The sequence below is a fragment of the Dipodomys ordii genome, unplaced genomic scaffold, assembly GCF_000151885.1.
Source record: "Dipodomys ordii isolate 6190 unplaced genomic scaffold, Dord_2.0 Scaffold70, whole genome shotgun sequence".
Taxonomy (NCBI): domain Eukaryota; kingdom Metazoa; phylum Chordata; class Mammalia; order Rodentia; family Heteromyidae; genus Dipodomys; species Dipodomys ordii.
Window position 1 is genome coordinate 11,952,550 of NW_012267286.1, and position 19,017 is coordinate 11,971,566.

General features: G+C 38.5%; 1 protein-coding gene across 1 annotated transcript; it reads left to right on the plus strand.

Annotated features, from left to right (window-relative positions):
* The first annotated feature begins 4,051 nt into the window (after positions 1–4,051).
* On the plus strand, positions 4,052–18,365 carry Trmt10a (tRNA methyltransferase 10 homolog A (S. cerevisiae)). Its single transcript, XM_013023769.1, has 8 exons — positions 4,052–4,164; positions 6,866–7,070; positions 7,795–7,957; positions 9,808–9,879; positions 11,730–11,804; positions 14,722–14,871; positions 16,201–16,306; positions 17,477–18,365. The coding sequence occupies exons 2-8, from the start codon at positions 6,886–6,888 to the stop codon at positions 17,722–17,724; spliced, it is 999 nt and encodes a 332-aa protein (XP_012879223.1). The 5' UTR covers positions 4,052–4,164; positions 6,866–6,885; the 3' UTR covers positions 17,725–18,365.
* Positions 18,366–19,017: the final 652 nt, after the last annotated feature.

Consider the following 19,017-nt stretch of genomic DNA (forward strand, 5'->3'; position numbering starts at 1 on the left):
TTCCAATTAATTCATTATTAAATCAAGCTAGAAACTGTATTTTTCTTAAGTGTATGTTTGATTTCCATAGGTATATAAACTCCAGAATAAGTTGCAAAACATGGAATTAAGTCAAGATACCTTGTGTTATGTTGCAATAACAAGATTTACAATAACCAGTGATTCTTATACATCATACATATTTATCACTTTAGGTTGACAACAAGCATTTTTTTATCCAAGACACTGTTGATTTTGTGGTGAAGGTCTCTGTATGAGCATGTTGTTGCTTTGTGTCTGTTAAAAACCATAAGCAAAAAGTAAAAAGCCGGAAGTGGCGCTGTGGCTCAAGTGCTAGAACACTAGCCTTGAGCTGAAGAGCTGAGGGACAGTGCCCAGGCCCAGAGTTCAGGCCCCATGACTGGACCCAAAAAAAAATAAATAAAGTATACCAGATGTGAAGTTACAGAAAATTTTTATCAATATAGATAAGTAGAAAAAGTTATTTCTCTATATATTATTTTAAAAATGATTTCAATAGACTATGTTACCAAACTTCTTTTTCATCTGCATGTCTCACTGATTTCAAGCCTAACCAATGTAATCTAGTGAGCTACTTCTTGTAAGATTATGTTCTCTTCCTGTCTTGGTGTATTTTTAACTAAGTTATTCTGTGCTTTTAAGAAGGAGTGAGTTGAATGGCTTTTCTAGCCTTCTGACTAGGGTACTTTTTCTGATGTTTTCATAAAATGACACATGTATTTCCTGTTCTCTATCTCCACTCTCTTCTTTCACTTTTCTCTGGACATACTTTTTGATCTGCCTCTGCTGTTCCAGTCCTGTTAAATTTGGACTCTAATCCTCGTGATTTCTCCTTAATGTGGTCTTTGCAGCAGATTACAGTTACAGTTTGATGTTTTTGTTTTCCTAGAATTCACATCACTCTGGCAAGTTTAGAACTTCCTGCTGGTTCCTTTATACCAACCTTGAACTTGCTGGATCCCTGCTAGTTGTGTTACTAATCCCTTTGGGTTTTTAGTAATTATTTGAGAGTTTGAAGTAACCCGCCCCCCTTTCTCAGAATGTTCAGATGTGTCCTTATATATTTCAAAATATGAGCTGGTAGAAACAATCCAACTCCAGTATGTTTCGTGTCTTAAATTCTGGGTCTGTCTGTAGCCTCCTATCACTCTGCAATATGCAGTCTTGGCTACTGGGATTAGTACTACAATGCCCATAGACGCTGATGTCTGTATGAATAATGATTTCATGTCTTCCACATAGATATCCAGAAGAGGGAATGCTGCAGATTTCTCCGCCTCCATCTATTGAAAGCCAAAGTTACTATTATTTTCTGACACTTGGCTTCTCTTGTTCCATAAATGACCTAGTGCATAGGATTACATTGTATAGCAGTCCAAATTAGAAAAATTCTTAGAATTATCCCTTTGCCTTCTTCCTCATTCTACCCACAGCTTTTCAGTCATATTCAAAACCATGACACACACACATACTTGCTTTCACGGTCACCACTGTTTCAAGTTCCTTTCTTTCCTGACATTTGGACAACTTACTTTCCAAGATGGTGCAAAATTACTAAATCTTTGAAACTATGACCTTGGCCTCAAGGAATACTGAGCTGTTCCTTCCCATCATCAGCATCTCCAGTGCACTATACATGGTATTTACTTCCTTCTGGATCTCCTAGTACACTGGGATTGCAGGAGGACACAGATGATGCTTTAATCACTACTGTATCACCAGTGCTAAGACAAAATACACAGAACTCTTTTTTTTGGTCAGTTATGGGGCTAGAACTGTAGGCCCAGGCACTGTCCCCGAGCTCTTCAGCTCAAGACAAGCGCTCTACCACTTGAGTCACAGCACTACTTCAGGCTTTTTCTGTTTATGTGATGCTGAGGAATCGAACCCATGGCCTCATGCATGTGAGGCAAGCACTCTACCACTGAGTCACTTTCCCAGCCCCAAAACACAGAACTCTTAAATGTAATAAACATGAATTTTACATATCAATGATTATTTCATATCACACAACTTCACCTAAAACTTTATATACTTCAGTCTTTAAACTGAACTTTCTTGTTGAACTTTGTTGGCATTTTCTTTGGATTTTGACCATATGACTACAAAGTTAAATGTTTGAGTTTAAATATTTATGACATAATTAAAGTGAGAATTTTTTGGCAATGTAAAAAATTGTTTTAAATCTCTAAGGACATCATGTATTACCTCTAAAAATGTATAATTATTTATAAGAGAGATCCCATAGGAGCAACTGAACAGCTGTTGAGAGATTTGGCAAATCACTATGCCAGCCTGAATTTAATGACCTACATGTGAAGAGCTACATATCCAATTACTAATCCTCCCTCAGCTACTTTCTGTCCTGATATGGAGGCGGCTGAAAAAAGATGCCCTACTAACAGATCAGAAATGGATCCAGACTTCATTGCCAGTGCTCACTCAAGAGAGATCTTCTTTTAAATTTATTTTTTATTGTGAAAATACCGTACAGAGGAGTTACGATTACATGGGCAAAATATCGAGTACATTTCTTATCAAGCATTGTTGCCTCCTCTTTGTTTCCCCTTCCCATCCCTTCCCATACTCCCCCACCCCCAAAGATGTAATGTTCTTTTTTCAACATAATGACTTGTACATCTCATTGTTGCAATGGGTCCACCTGTATCCCTAGTTAAGCGATTTGTTTGTGTCCTTTCCCCCCACAAATTATACCAACATCAAATACAGTGAAAGTAGGGGTTATACCGTGGGGGAGGGACATACAAAGCAACATAGAAATCATCTTATAAATATGTTAGAAACAATTGCATGAAAGAAAAAAAACATTTGAATACTTATCTTGGGGTTCATTCCCCTAACATCAACTTATCTGACCTATCAAAAGAGATCTCTTAATCAGAGTTCAGTTGAGAAAGAAGCAGAGAGGGACACACAAGTGTCAGTTAGCATAGTTTTCAAATAAAATTTGGGAGTTTAAAGCAAGAGTGACTTTGATTTTGTGATTAAATTCAGAGACATTTCCAGACTTTTGAAGAATCTCAAAACATAAATTGAATTTTCTATTCACTGAAACCTTTTAGCATGTCCAAATGTCTTCAAGCACCAAGAAAAATTCATTTTAGGGCTGGGATGTGGCTCAGAGAAAAAGCTTTTGCCTAGCAAAATGCAACGTTCTGGGATCGATCTCTAGTACAAAAAAAAAGTTGAAAGAGAAGGAAAAATAATTCACTCCAGGGTTCTTTCCAAACGAAGGTGGACTTTCATTCAAAGATTCAGCGCTAGTTTTTAATCTTCAAATTCTATAATAATCACCTATTGAAAGGAGGGCCAAATAAAACGCCGAAGACAAAAACGACAAAATATATTACTGTTGCATTTCTTCTTCATGTATTACAATGAAATGTCACCTGATGTTTTTGCAAAACAGCCTAGGCATATCTGAGGAATATCTCAGCATAGGGTTTAAGCACGTGTGTTAAAGCCATATAAAGTGGGGAATTCTCAAATTCATTTTCTTTGCGGACTTCACTCGCATTTCTAATTCTCCATTTGAACTGTAAAGCCTTGATGTCCAGGCAACCCTTTCCCAAATTGGAAATACACTAGGCAGGACTTTTCCTCCTGTCCTCAACACTGAGGACATTAGGAGGCTTTGTCAGGTTTCGCATGTTCATTCTGGGGAGTGGAACTCTGAATCTCCTAATATGCAAGCGAATTAAATGCATGCAGGTGCATAGCTTTTATTCTTTCAAGTTTTAGCAAGGATTTAGTTTAGTATAAGAGGATTAAAGTAGGAAGAAATAGCAAAGGAGAAACGTTCCCAGCTCCCTGGTAGGGAGTTAACGATTCCCATCTCCAGGTCCAGGAAAGAGCCCAGGCCACAAAAACTCCTTCCCGCTCCCTAACCCCCAGCCTTAAGCCCCGCCCCACTTAAGCCCCACCTCTTTCCGCCCCGCAGAGGGTTAGGAATTGGCTCCGTTTGATGACGCACAAGCGTAAGCGACGGAGACGCCAGCGTGCAACTACCGCCTCTGACTCTGGGAGTTGAAGTTTCCGAAGGAGACCGCGCACGCGGTAACGCGACTACTCCAGAAAGGCTTTCTGAGAGATCGCTCACAGCCCCACCCGCTCCTTGGCTCGGTAAGTCTGGCACTAAGGCTGGCGCTTGCTTGTGGATGGGTAGCTTTTCGGATCAAAAAGGGTGCGTTGCCATGCCGCCCGCCACTGGCAACAAGGGCTTCCGGAGGAAGCGAGGAGCAGGCCCGCGTAACTACCTGCGGCCTTGCAGTTCCTAAAGGAAATGACGTCAGACTGGGCGCGTACCCGCTTGCCGACTCACCCCTCTTATTCGTCGGCTGCAGCTTAGTCCCGCCTCCGGGCCCCGATGGCAGCGAATAGCGTGAAGGGAGAGTGGGCGCGGTTCTCGCGGCCGGGGTGGGGTGTTTTCTTGCTGGTGTTCTTTTCTTGCGGGTGGATTCCCAGTTTACAAAGAGGCTGGTTTTTTACCAGGGCTAACTGGAGAGGGCTCTGAGCTTTGAAAGATCGGAAGACTATTAGCGGCAGTGCCATTCTGTGGCTAAAAACTGGTCCAGGCGCTTTACCCCGCCTTGGCCTGATTTGCCCTGGGAGGGAATGACATGACAGCCCTAGGATGTGGAGAACCCGAGGGGAGGTTGAGGCAGAAGCTGCCAGGCCTCGTGGTGGTCAGCCCGCCCTAGACGGGCTTAGAAGATCTAAGTGTTGCTTGATTTCACTGGAATGCTTTTTAAGCCCTTCAGGTTTGGGGAATTCTCCGGAGATGTTAAGAGGATAAGGACAACTTTTTACTTTGAAAACTTAATTCTCTCTCGTTCCGTGCTGGCCTTCCCTGCCACAGCCTTGATAGCTAAGCAGAGCTAGGGACTTCTGCTCCTGCAGATTTGGTCAACATTTTAAAGCCTCCGTCAGTTTGGTTCCTTGTGATTTTTGTTTTTATTTTCGTGCAAGTGCTGAGACCTGAGCAATCAGGGCCTGGACACAGCTCTTAGCATTTTCACTCAAGGCTGGCCCTCGACCACTTGAGCCACACTTCTGTTTTCCTAGTTTGGCACTTTCCGAAATGAATAAGTGCCATAAATGATAAGAACTCTTTTTAGTCAGTTTGATAATACTCTCGAAAATTGTTTTAGTGATTCCTATTGACCACGGATTAATGTGTGTTCTTCCCACACCAAGAGGTCCCGTCGTCTTCATCCAATTCTTAGATTTATAAGCCCGCCAATCTCTGTGAATAAACTCAATTTTTTTAAAAGCCAAAATAAAATTTCACACAAATATTTATATAATTACTTAAAATATCGTTCTTACATATTTTCTGTGCTTGCGAAATGTCTTGTGAGCATTCCTGCATGTTTAAGAACCCCTAACTATTGAGATTTTATGTCATGACCCAAATTGAAATAATTAGAAAACAAGTTAGTAGTCATGTTTCACATAATGGGTAATTGGGACAAGCTAACACATAGCGAAATGTTTACACATAAGAGTTGGAAGTTATCTTTGTGCAGTACATTTACTATAGTTCATCTTGAGGATAGTTTTTTTTTAATTATGTTCACTCATTTGTGACCTTTGCTTGTATTTGATAGGCTGATTTAAAACCTTGGTAGGTTATGATAGGTTGAGTTCAATTTAACTTGAGACTTCTCCCATATGCAAGGCAAACACTCCCCCTGGTGTACATCAGTTAGAACATTGCTTTCAGGCGCTTTTAAATTCTCACCGTATAGCAATCACTTGGAATTTTTGATCATTATAGAAAACTAGCCAAATATTTTGCCACTAATGAACAGAAATGCATTGCCTTGGTAAAGTATTATTTCATAAAGAAAACACATTCCTTTGAACTTTAATTATGCTTTCAGGTTTGCTTTGAATACATGCATGGCTTGATTTAATGTGCTGTATGTCGAAAGAAAGTAAAAGTAATCACAATACATATATTTTAAATTTATCCTTCTAATTTTTTTTTAGAATTTGCCTCCAATTTCTGATTACAGAATCAACTTTGATGTTTTGGTTTTTAACCATGACTGAAACAGAATATTTACATGAACAGGGCAGGGCAGCCAAACCTGTTGCTAAAACTGGCTGAAGTTTTAAATGTTGAAAACACATGTTTCTACATATGCTTTTTAAAATAATTCAATATAATTGATTTATTGGGAGAAGGTTGATTTTTTTTTAACCTTAAAATATAGCCATAGAATATAGCTGGTGGCTCATGCCTGTAAGCCTAGCTACTCAGGAGGCTGAGATCTTAGGATTGCAGTTTGAAGCTAGCCCAGGTAGGAAAGTTCATGGGGCTCTCATCTTCAATAAACTACTAAAAAGCTGGATGTTGTGCTATGGCTCAATTGGTAGAGCACTAGCCTTAAGCAGAAGAAGCTCAGGGACAACACCCAGGTTCTGAGTTCAAGCTCTAGGACTGGCAAAAAATAAAAATAACATTATTAAATAATGTTAGAAATTTTTTACTGATATTCAAGTAGTTTCTAACAGTGCTTATGCTCTTAGGCAACTTTTTGTGTACATTTATTGTAAGAAAATGCGTTACTCGATCAATAGCTCTTGGTGTGTTAAAACATTATTTAAGACTATGATGCCTTCTAAAATTTTTTATGATACATCCAGTGAATGATATACTGAAATGATCCTTACTAGTAAATGACATTTAACTACCTAAAATTTTTCCTTTTTATTTATTCCTGACATAGTTTAACATTAATCATATGATTTGGTAAATTACTGCATTGTACTTTTTTGTGGGTTTGTAAATTATTCATATGGAGTTGCTTTTCAGTTTTTCCAAGGCATCAAACAATGTCCTCAGAAATGTTGTCAGCATTTACTGACACATCTAATGTGGAAAGAAAGCAAGATGTAAGTGAAAGTCAAGAGGAGAAGCAGAAGCCATGCTCCAATGAAGTGACTGAGCCGGTGTCTAAACGGCAAATGAAGAAGTTAATGAAACAGAAGCAATGGGAGGAGCAGCGGGAACTCCGCAAGTAGGTGTTTCAGTATGGGATTACTTCTATGCAGAAGAACCAAGAGTTAAATCTGCCTTAGTCCTTGGCCTGACCTGCTCCCTGCTTGCTAATACCACCACTTGGAGTAAAACTGAATGTACTTTGAATTGAGGTTACTGGTTTTCATTAGTAGTGGTGAATTTGCATGCGATCCTTGTCCTCACCCAGAACCTACTGTAGAGAGAAGCACCATTTCAGAAACACTTGGCTTCAGTAGGGAATATAGTTAGTTTCTGTGTCCTAGATAGGGAAGAAAAGTAACTCAGATCAGTTAGACCTAACATGAATTTGGCTAGAATAGGTTCTTCTGAGAGCAGTTCTACTATAGCGGGTATTGTTCAATGCCAAAATTTACAAGAGGAAATAAACTATAGCTAATACAGGTTATGAAAAGTATGAATATTCATTCCTTGAAAACCACACTGGGGAATGACTAATGAAAGTAACATTCATCAAGCTTCCAATTTAGTAGGTTTTCCTAGTGAACGTGCAATGCTACTAAGGAGATTATTGATCAGTATAGTTAGGAATTAAATAGGTAGCTTTAGATTGTTTTGAAAAGTGATTTTCTACCTGTATAAAGCTGATAGATGAACTAAAACTTCATATAGTTTACCTTGATTGTAAACTATATTTCGAAGAGTCTGGGGAATATATAGATACACAAATAATAATAAAACATTATTTCAATTGCTAATTTTAGACAAAAGCGGAAAGAAAAACGCAAGAGGAAGAAATTAGAGCGCCAGGGTCAGCTGGACTCCAACTCAGATGGAAATGAGCGAAAACGTGTGCGAAGACATATTGCACAGAGCAATCTCCGCCTTATCATTGACTGTAGCTTTGATAATTTGATGGCATTAAAGGTATCATGAATGATTGTTAGAAAACTATAGGGTTGCCTTGTTGGTGGGAATGTAAACTTGTTCAACCACTTTAGAAAGCAGTATGGAGGTTCCTCAGAAGACTACACATAGAGCTCCCCTATGACCCAGCAATCCCACTTTTAGGCATTTACCCAAACAATCACAAACAAGGCTGTACAAAAGCTACCAGCACAACTATGTTTATCACAGCATTATTCACCATAGCTAAGATATAAAACCAACCCAGATGCCCCTAAGTAGATGAATGGATCAAGAAAATGTGGTGTTTGTTTATATACACACACAGACACACACAATGGAATTCTATGCCTCCGTCAAAAAGAATGACACCACCCTTATTTGTTAGGAAGTGGAAAAACTTGGAAAAAATTATAGTAAGTGAAGTAAGCCATACTCAAAGAAACATAGGTCCCATGGTTTCCCTTATCTGCAACTAGTATATGTTTAGGACAAGCAGAAGAGGTCAAAAGCTATGTACATATGACCATATAACCTGATGCTAAGCGAAATGAACCCCAAGACAGGGACACAAGAGATTTTATCTTTCTTGTTGTTTTTTTTTAATGTACTTATAATGTACTATGTGGTTTTTGTTTGTTTCTTTGTATGTTCTTCACTCATGGTACAACCCATGTTGTCACTGTATGTGATTCTGTCTTGCCTCTTGTATATACATTTTTCTAATTTGAGGAGGGGAAGGGAAATAACAAAATGCTGAAATAAGTATGTAAGATGACCCATTCTAACAATGAGATGTACAAGACAGTATGTTAAAAAAGAACTTTACAATGTTGTGGGGGTGGAAGGAAAGGAGAAGGAGGAGTTGGGGAGGAAAGGGATAGTAGGGAAAAATAAAGGAGAGGGTAACAATGCTCAATAGGAAGTGGACTCATTACCTTGCTTATGTAACTGTAACCCCTCTATACAGTATCTTTAGAATAAAAAATATATGTTAAGAACAAAAAAAAACCTGTAGGTAAACTAAGCCAAATTATTTTAATTTTAATATATGTAATGTTGCTAATAAATTTATGTATTAAAGTACATCTTAAAGGACCAGATGTAGTGGCATATGCTTGCAATCCCAGTTATGAGAGAGGCAGAGATGAGAGGATCATGGTTTAAGTCCAGCTGGATAAAAAACATTACTGAGACCCTGTCTTGAAAAACAAGCTAGGTATGGTGGGGCACACTTGTAATCCAGCTACATGAGAGGCAGTGGTAGGAGGATTAAAGGCTGAGGCTGGTCCATGACAAAAACAAGAGACTATCTGAAAACCAAACCAAAAAAAGGCTGGGAATATGGCTCAAGTTATAGAGCACTTGCCTACCAAATGTCAGACCTTGACTTCAAACCCCCAAATTGCCAAAAAAAAAAAAAAGTACATTTTGACTGAAGATTTTCAAAATTTCTGCTCCATAAGTTAGTTAATAAATCACTATGGTATTTGTATTTATGTATAGACAAAGACATATCCTCCATAATTTAAAGAGAAATTTTAGTACTTGCATATTAATCATAAAACCATTGAGAAAACATGAAAATAGTAGTAGTATGGCTTTAAAGGAATTTTTTGCTGCCTCTTAAGAGTAGCTATTTCTCGAGAACTCAAATTTTAAGTGGATACGAAAATATGAAAGGATGCGACATGTACTGAATTACTGGCTTTCCTTACAGTACTGTTATTACTGTGGAAGGAAATCAGTCAAAATGATGAGAAGAGACCTTTGCCTATCCAGCCGTCCCTTGTGCTTATTCTGTTCCCTTAACATCTTGGAATGGCCATAGGTTGTTTTGATAATTTTTAAAAATGACACTCTCTTTATAGGACATTAAGAAACTTCATAAGCAGATTCAACGCTGCTACGCAGAAAACAGGCGAGCACTTCATCCTGTGCAGGTATGTCTAAAGGACCGAAGAAATAGATGATTCTGGTTGTTTGTGCATGAGTCTTAAGGCATCCTATTTTTTGTTTTCTTTTTTTGTTGTTACAAAAGTAAAATATTATGTTTTTAATATCTTTAGTTATACAAAGAGGTTTCAATTCAACATGTCAGTTATGAGTACAATGCTTCTTGATTAGTGTCATTCTCCTTTCATCATTCACATAAAGTATTTTAAATATAGTTTCTCACATGTGGTTCTCACATGTGGCCGGATATCATTGTAAGGTGGATACTTTGTCACACTACCTCTCAGCCTTCACTTGCAGCCAGATCTGGGAGATGGAAAGGGGGATGGGGGAGGCTGCCCAGGACCCTCATGTGCGGTAGTACCTGTTAGCCAGGTCTCGACTACGTAAGTGTTATAAATATGCTCTCCAAGAAACATTGGAATGACGATAAACCTGATAATAAAGAATTATCTCAGCAAGGCAAAAGTTACTTCTGCAAAATTTACTTCTGCTCACATATGGTGAATGTATTTATATAGGGTGATTTTGAAATAAGATTAATAGTTCACAAGTAATCTCAAAATGTATCCATACTCTACTATTTCTTGAACTGTCTGGGATCTGGGATGTGTTGTAATTCCATCTTGAAACCAGTTTAACACAAACACCTTGTATTTTACAAATACTTTTTTTTTTTTTTTTTGTCGGTCATAGGGCTTGAACTCTGGGCCTGGGCACTGTCCCTCCGCTCTTCAGCTCAAGGCTAGCACTCTACCATTTGAGCCACAGCACCATTTCCGGCTTCTTCTGCTTATGTGGTGCTGAGGAATTGAACCCAGGGCCTCATGCATGCAAGGCAAGCGCTCTACCATTGAGCCACCTTTCCAACCCTACAAATACTTTATCCCAAGGCAGTTCATCCTTTCCTAAATAAGAGCCAAGCCATCAGGCCAAAGCAGGAACTTTTAAGCAATTCACTTTGTTAGAAAAGACAGTCTTCCTCAGGTTAAAGGACATTCCTTTCTTTTTTAGTAACTGATAGGATTGAAGAAGAATTTCATAAGTTTGGATTAAGATATTGTTAAGAGTACTTCTAGTTATATATTTTGATTTTTACCAAGTAATAGTAGCTTTAGGTTTTCATAATTTTATGATTTTATGATGTCTCACTTCTATGATTCTCCTTCAGTCCTCTTCTTTGTCCACAATGAGCTCTCGTCACCCATGATTCTGATGTTACACAGGTATTCAGATTTGGAATCAAAGAAAATTGGGAGGACTTTCAAGTGGCAAAAAATAACAAAAGTGGTGAAAGGAACAGGAGATGGTCAGCTCCCAATGATGCAGGCAGTCTGCAGAGGTCGATCTTCATGGAGAGCAGAGTGCTTGTGCTATAAAGAAAATGGGGTGGGGCTGGGAAGGTGGCTCAGTGATAGAGCACTTGCCTTGCATGCATGAGGCCCTAGGTTTGATTCCTCAGTACTACATAAGCAGAAAAAGTCGGAAGGGCGCTGTGGCTCAAGTGGTAGAACGCTAGCTTTGAGCTGAAGAGCTGAGGGGCAAGGCTCAGGCCCAGAGTTCAGGCCTCACGACTGACAACAACAACAAAAATAGAAAACAGGATGGAAGTATGGAAGGAACACTGAAGCTAGTGGGTTCTGATGTCCCTCTTCACACATGTCATTTCTGCAAGAAATTCTTTGTACGTGCAGTGTTCATCACAAATCACTTTTTCCTGGTCACTGGGAATATATTTTGTATCTGCTTGATGATTAGATGAGTATATGAGAGAAATAAATACTAAGCTTAAATGATCATTTTCCTTCTCTTCCGGTGCCTGCCAATCCATCAACAGTTTTACTTGACCAGCCATGGTGGCCAGCTGAAAAAGAACATGGATGAGAATGACAGAGGCTGGGTCAACTGGAAGGTAATCAAGAAAGATCCACTCGCATAATCACACGTGTTTGTGCTTTGAACCTTCTATGCTTTTGGCCTAAATCCCCTAAAATGCTGCTCTTCAAACCTGCATGCCACAGGGTGAAGTCACTGTAAAATTGACAAGTATGCCTGTATGCCATTTCTTCTAAATCTATGCTTTCCAGAGTGGGCCACTGGCCACATGTGACTGTGGAACTGTGAACTGTGGTGTGAACTGTGAATGGGAAATAGAGTTGATTTCTAAGACTTAGTGACAGCTTAGTAATTGGGACCAGGGAGGAGAGAGTGAAAGAGAAAGGGAGAGAGAAAAAGAAAAAGATTTATATAATTTTGTGTGTGTGTGTGTGTGTGTGTGTGTGTGTGTTGGTCCTAGGGCTTGAACTCAGGGCCTGAATGCTATCCCTGAGCTTTTTAACTCAAGGTTAATTGCTACCACTTGAGCCATACCTCCATTTCCAGTTTTGTGCTGGTTGACTGGAGACAAGAGTGCCCAGGCTGGCTTCAAACTGTGATCCTTCACCTCCTGAGTAGCTAAGATTACATGTGTGAGCCACTGGTACCTGGCAAGATCTATATAATTTTTAAGTACTTATTATATATTATAATGACAGCATGCCTTATATTAGTAAACCATAATGTTAAAATCAATTGTTTAGTTTACCTATTTACTTCTTAAAATATGACAGGAGATTTAAAGTTGTGTGTGTGTGTGTGTGTGTGTGTGTGTGTGTGTGTGTGTGTGTGTGTGTGTGTGTGTGTGTGTGTGTGTGTGTGTGTGTGTGGCTGGCTCATAGTTTTCTCTATTGTGCCGACTGACTGTTGAGTCCCAGATATCAATAGGCTTCAGACCCAGTCCCTGTGGAGTACATCTCAGAGAAACACTGGGTAATTTGTATACTTTATTGTTTAGTTTTCACAGTGACCAGTTTTCCTTCTCACACTAATAATCCTGTAATAGCTACATTTATTAACAGCTTATAATGTGAACACTTGCAAACACAGTGTGTTTATCACATCATTGTATCTACTTTCCTCACATGCTGTTTTAGAATGGACATACTTCTAATTATTTTGTGTCTTGCTGGATTTTGTATATCATCAGTTTTCCAGAGGGATAGGAGACTCACTGGTCTCTAATTAGGTCCATTTTGTGGCTTTTTGGGGATTGATCTCAGGGCCCCATGCTTGCTGGGCAGTTTTTTCCCCTCTACCTTTTGCCATACGTCAGGCCCTTGAGGCCCTTATAATTATGTATAGGACAAATTTATGATGTATGATTTCCCAGAAAAGTGACTCTGTATTGATATATAATTTAGGTGTCTGCTTTATTCTTGGTTTTCTTTTCTTTTCTTTTTTTCTTTTTATTTTTTTGGTTGGTCATGGGGCTTGAATTCTGGGCCTGGGTGCTGTCCCTCCACTCTTCAGCTCAAGGCTAGCACTTTACCACTTGAGCCACAGCACCACTTCCGGCTTTTTCTGCTTATGTGGTGCTGAGGGCCACATACATGCAAGGCAAGCACTCTACCACTAAGCCACCTTTCCAGACCCATTCTTGGTTTTCTTAAAATTATTAGACAAATGATATCTGAGCCTTATGACTTATTTTCTTTTTTAAAAATCATCTTTAGGTAATTGTAGAAAGGAACTGCCATTTAACAAGGCAGTTTTTGAGTACGATATATCTTGATCAATGTCACCCCTTCCAACATTCTCACCCATCGCTCCCCCTGCTCACTCTTCTCACTTTTCTTAATTTCATAAGACATACATTGAATTCTTGTCTGCATTCTCCCCACTTCTTCATTCATTTATCTCTTTCCCCTCGACTGCACCTCACCCCTTTGAGTACCTACTTCCTGGTGTTTCATTTTGCTGAACTTTGATTTTTTACTTTCTAAGGTATTATTCTACTTGAGCTCTTCCTTTCCTCTACCATATTTCAGTTAACACATTTGTATACACTAGCACACCTCCCAGCTTATTTACTTAGGAGTTTGTAAGCTACATCTAACTTCCACAGAGAAGGGAAAACATGGGATTTTTGCCTCTCTGGGCCTGACCTGCTTTATTTAACATATGTCCCATTATGCACCTAAGAAGGTTTCCAGAATCCTGGCTGCCAAATGTTCTTTCTTGTACTTCTCATCTGATAATTTTGGTCAAGAAGCTTTCAAATTTGTATCTTTGTAGAAAAAAAAAACACATAAAATTTTTATATTAATGGGCAATTTCATTGGATCATGTATGTAAATGGAGAGAAAGTATCTGGAGAAGACATTTCTTAGCTGGACAACGGATTAAGAGCACAATAAAAAATTATTTGTTTTACTGAAAAAGCGGTGGAGAGGTTAGTTAGTGCCATAGTTAGGAAGGAGTTCATGGATTAAAAAGTTTGGACTTTGCCAGGAGTCAGTGGCTCACACTGGTAATCCTAGCTACTCAGGAGGCTGAGATCTGAGAATCATGGTTCAAAGCCAGCCCAGGCAGGAATGTCCATGAGACTCTTATCTCCAATAAACTACCAGAAAACCAGAAGTGATGCTGTGGCTCAAGTGGTAGAGTGCTAGCCTTGAGCTGAAGAGCTGAGGGACAGTGCCCTGGCCCAGAGTTCAGGCCTCACCACAGACACACACAAAAAAGTTTAAATTTTATCCTTCCAGAAAAGGTAGAGCATAGAAAGTAATGTTATTAGAAAATTAACTCCCTATCAGTGTATGAACTAGAACTGAAGGGCCTAAGGCCAGGGACTGGACAATAAAATTAGAAGGCTTAAATAATTAAGGTATATGATAAGGAATTAAAGAAGAGATTTTCAATGATTATATTGGTAGTCTTTCAAACTTCATTCAGATGCTTTTATATGAGTTTGTTCAACTTTCACAACCTTCCACCTTTTGCTTTTGAAGGATATCCACATCAAACCAGAGCACTACAGTGAATTCATAAAAAAAGAAGACCTGGTTTATCTTACATCAGATTCACCTAATGTTCTGAAGGAGTTAGATGAATCAAAGGCCTACGTGATTGGAGGCTTAGTGGATCACAACCATCACAAGGTACTATTACGTGTGTTTGGGGATTTACTCATACTTAAAATCCTATCTCAGAGTCTGTAGAATGCTGTGGTGTATTAGACCTGTCCAGCTAAGCAAAGGCTTCCCCCCGTGGAGTTCACTTTACTTGGAGAGGTCAGCACAGTTACCATCTGTATCTCACCCAAGAGGAGTCTGAAATTAAATCTAAATTAAATTAAATCTAAAACCAGTAGTGCTCGGTGGGCAAAGCCAATGCCTAGAAATGAGCCCATAGACTTAGGTGCTATGCTGTCCTGATAAGGAGAGTCTGCTATTAACCAAGTAGTCAAGTTTCCTTCAGTTTTACATAGACAATTTTCATGAGATTTTTTTTTCCTATTCTATTTATACTTTGCTATTTTACCCCATACCCGCACTTAGATGAAAAGTGATAGAATTGCACTTTCTAAAAGAAAATAGCATTTTGTACTTGACAGCAGGCTAAATCCAAACCAGCTTTCTGAGGAAAATGATGCTTATTCCCTGTCTGAGGAAATACTGTTAGCAGAATGTATGAAGTGATTCTTTCTTCACAAGCAGGGTTGTACAGGTTGAAGGTCATTTGTGCTTTGTTTGAAAGTAAGTACTGTACCACTTGAATCATGCCCCCATGTCTCCAGTTTATTTTTCTGATGGGGTCTCACATTTTTACCTGGGATGGCTTGGACTGTGAGCCTCTTAATTGGGCTTCCCTTATAACTGGGATAACAAACATTAACTACCACACCCTACTTATTGGTTGCTAGGGTCTTGCTAACTTTTTGCTCTACCTGGCCTTGAACTTCAATCCTCCTGTTCTTTGATTCCCAAGTAGGTGGGATTACAGGTTTGTTCCACCAAACTTTGTGGGGGTTTTGGTTGTTTTTTTCTTTTGTTTTGTTTTTAACATTCACTGTAAAAGTGTTTGCATTTCTTTCAGAACTTGGTTTGAATATTTTAAACTGAGAGAAAAGCTATAGGGCATGGTGAGAAGATACCATAATCAGAAGACAAGTGAAACTGCATATCCTTGGAGGAGCTTTGTAAACGGGCTGGGATGATCATTTCTTTTGTGTCCTGTTAGTAAATTGAAGTTAAAACAAATGCTATGAAATAACATTCTAGTTAATTGTCAAGAAAATGTTCCCACATTAAGAGTCACTAACACACACAAACACACACACACACACACACACACACACACACACACACACACTACCCTCTTCAGATAATCATTCCTACACTAACTCTTCTTTAAAAATTATCTTCTACTGTCATATACAGTAAAAATAATTTGGTGTTGTGCTCTAAGTCTCAGTGCATTTGTTTTAGGGATTCACATACAAACAAGCATCAGATTATGGGATTGACCATGCACAGCTCCCCCTTGGACATTTTGTGAAGATGAACAGTCGGAAGGTTTTGGCAGTCAATCATGGTAAGCTAGACAGAAGCTCCAAAAATCCTGAACCTCGGGAAACATGGTGGGAAAGAACATCACATTTATCACTTGAACAAATAGAAAATATTATACCTTCCCGGAGAAACCAATTTATATAAAGAGTAATCATTTGTATTCTGTTTAAACACTAGAAATAATAATGCATACTTTAAAACACTTTGAAAATGTTTAGAAGAATAAAAACAATCTCACGACTCCTAGATACTTTGTATTAACTCTTTGGTGCGCTTCCTTCCATTTCTTTCTTGTGCTAATATATTTGTATTCTCAGTTTTGACCACTATTATTAATCTAGTATATTGCCCCACTTCCCTGCTTATATTTTTCCATATCATTGAATACTTTTTAGCTGCTATGTAATATTCTATTACGTGAATGTATAATAACCACTCTTCTATTGCTGAATTTATTTTTCTTTTTGCTGTCATGAATAACCTTATGATCACTTTGTTTTTGTTTACCAGGAGTTTTAAGCAAATTTAGTCAATTCACAGCTACTTATTGAAACCTAAATACTTCCTATTGCAAATTTTAGGGAATTCTAGAAATGATAATTTTTTATTATTAAGTAGTTATACACAGAGGTTACAATTCCATAAGTCAGGTTATGAGTCCAGTGCTCTTGAAGAACGTATAAAACTTTTGATATATAATGAAAATTACTTTCCTATGAAGTAATCCAAAATCTCTTTCAGTAGTGTGTTGAGATAAGTGACAGACAGCATTGATCATCTTTGCTCCTAATGTATAAAGAACCAAAAATAAACAGGAGGAAGCTTTGGAGCAAGAAGCTCCGAAGAGTGAGTGGAAAGCAGGAAATTTAGATGGATGCTATTTATTCTCTAGTTATATATCAGTACTTAAAGAAATGGAAGGGATAAAATAGGAAGGAAGGTAAAGCAGTCCCCTGTTTATTGGTTGTATTTGATAATGGATGCAGCTAAGTTTCTGTGTGTTTCAGAGGGGATGGAGGAGAAGCTGGGGAGGAGGGGACCTGCTTCAGAACCTTGGGACACATTGCCCTGGTTGCCAATGGGAGGGAGGGCGGGCATATAGCTACCATGACAGGCTTACACTCTTAGTACAAAGAATGTATTATAAGAGTATGTGACATTGAGATGAACTTGAAGTTTGTCTTTGACGCAGTATTTGAAATTATTCTGGAATACCTGGAAACAAGAGACTGGCAAGAAGCCTTTTTTACCATCTTACCTCAAAGAAAAGGAGCTGTTCCCACAGATCAAGCCTGTGAACATTCTTCCCATGGCAAGCAGTCTCCTGGGGCTGAAGGCAGAGCCAACAGTGATTCCAATGAGGGGGTCAATAGCAGACTTGAGCCCAGCTCTGAGCACATGGAAGCAAAGCAGGACAAGGAGAAGAGCACGGAGTCTTGAGTGGCCGCGGCGCGCACTAATATTCCATGTTCTCTCCTGACCTATGGAAAAGCTAGGAAGTAAAATACTCAGATTGGAAGAAAGCTTTGTTTTCTCTCATTTCCTTTGTTAAGTTAAAAAGAAAACAATTAAAGGTAAACGGCAACATAAGAAATTTTTGCTTTTGCATAACATTTTGAAGGTGATTTTTTTAAATTGAATTTTAAGCTTTCAGTAAGAGTGTGAGTTTATTTTATTAATATACCCTCAAATCTTTCATTTGCTGGAATTAATCTTCAAGATGTGCCTTCTGACTTTTTGGGTTTTATTGTTTTATGTTCATGTCGGTGTCTTTCTGATCTGTCACCTACTTATTGTTGGAGGCAGACATCTGTGTTGTCAGTCCACTAGCATGTTGAATATGGGAGGTCATCTACCCTGTATTTTCAGCTTTGCTATTCATTTGAGTTACTTCAAAGGTATTTAGTAGTTCTAGAAGAAATAATAGTTCATTAGAGTCTGTTGTTTACCTCTTTGGACTATAGAGCCCAACCCTGTTCCCCTTTGTGATGGCATGTTCATGGATTTGCAGCAATCATGAAAGCATGGAAAACCTTTTATCTGTTTTCCTCTTTTTTATAATAGTAATTCATGGCTCATACCTATAATCCTAACTATTCAAGAGGCTGAGATCTAAGGATTGAAGTTTGAAGCCAGCTCAGGCAAGAAAACTCCATGAGACTTTTATCTCCAATTAGCCACCAATGGAACTATGGCTCAAGCGGTAGAGTACTAGCCTTGAGCAGAAATGCTCAGGAACTGTCAGGCCCTGAATCCAAAACCCATGACAAAAAAAAGAAAATTAAAAATACACACACACACACACACAAACATATATTCACTTTTCAGTTACAAAATTAAATTTTTGCAGGCTAAATTATTTCAGAAGCTGGCTACTTTTGAAAAGTCAATTTTTCCTTTACCTTAATTTAAACAGAACATTTCTAACAGTATTTATTTCCATGTTTTTTAAATAAAACATGTATTGGTTTTAAGATGAATATTGTACATCTGCCTCCTTTAATAACATTAAGCTAAAGTAAGTCTATGTTCCATTAAGGATTAATATGCATGCATGAAAATGGTACATGTAACTATTTACATCTATCTGTCCACATCATGTGTGGTTCTCGGTTGTTAATGTATGGGAATAGAAATGATCACCCTTTTTTGTGTAATGGTTATATTGAATCCAGTGAGAGCAATTTGATTTTTATTAAGTAAAAAATCTATAACCAAACTGTTCTTTGGCAT

Bases quoted from the DNA above. Each gene is read 5' to 3' on its own strand.
- Trmt10a (XM_013023769.1), top strand. From the start codon at position 6,886: ATGTCCTCAGAAATGTTGTCAGCATTTACTGACACATCTAATGTGGAA. The intron at 14,872-16,200 runs GTACTATTACGT...CATTTGTTTTAG, and splicing joins TGGATCACAACCATCACAAG to GGATTCACATACAAACAAGC. The intron at 16,307-17,476 runs GTAAGCTAGACA...TCTTTGACGCAG, and splicing joins GGTTTTGGCAGTCAATCATG to TATTTGAAATTATTCTGGAA.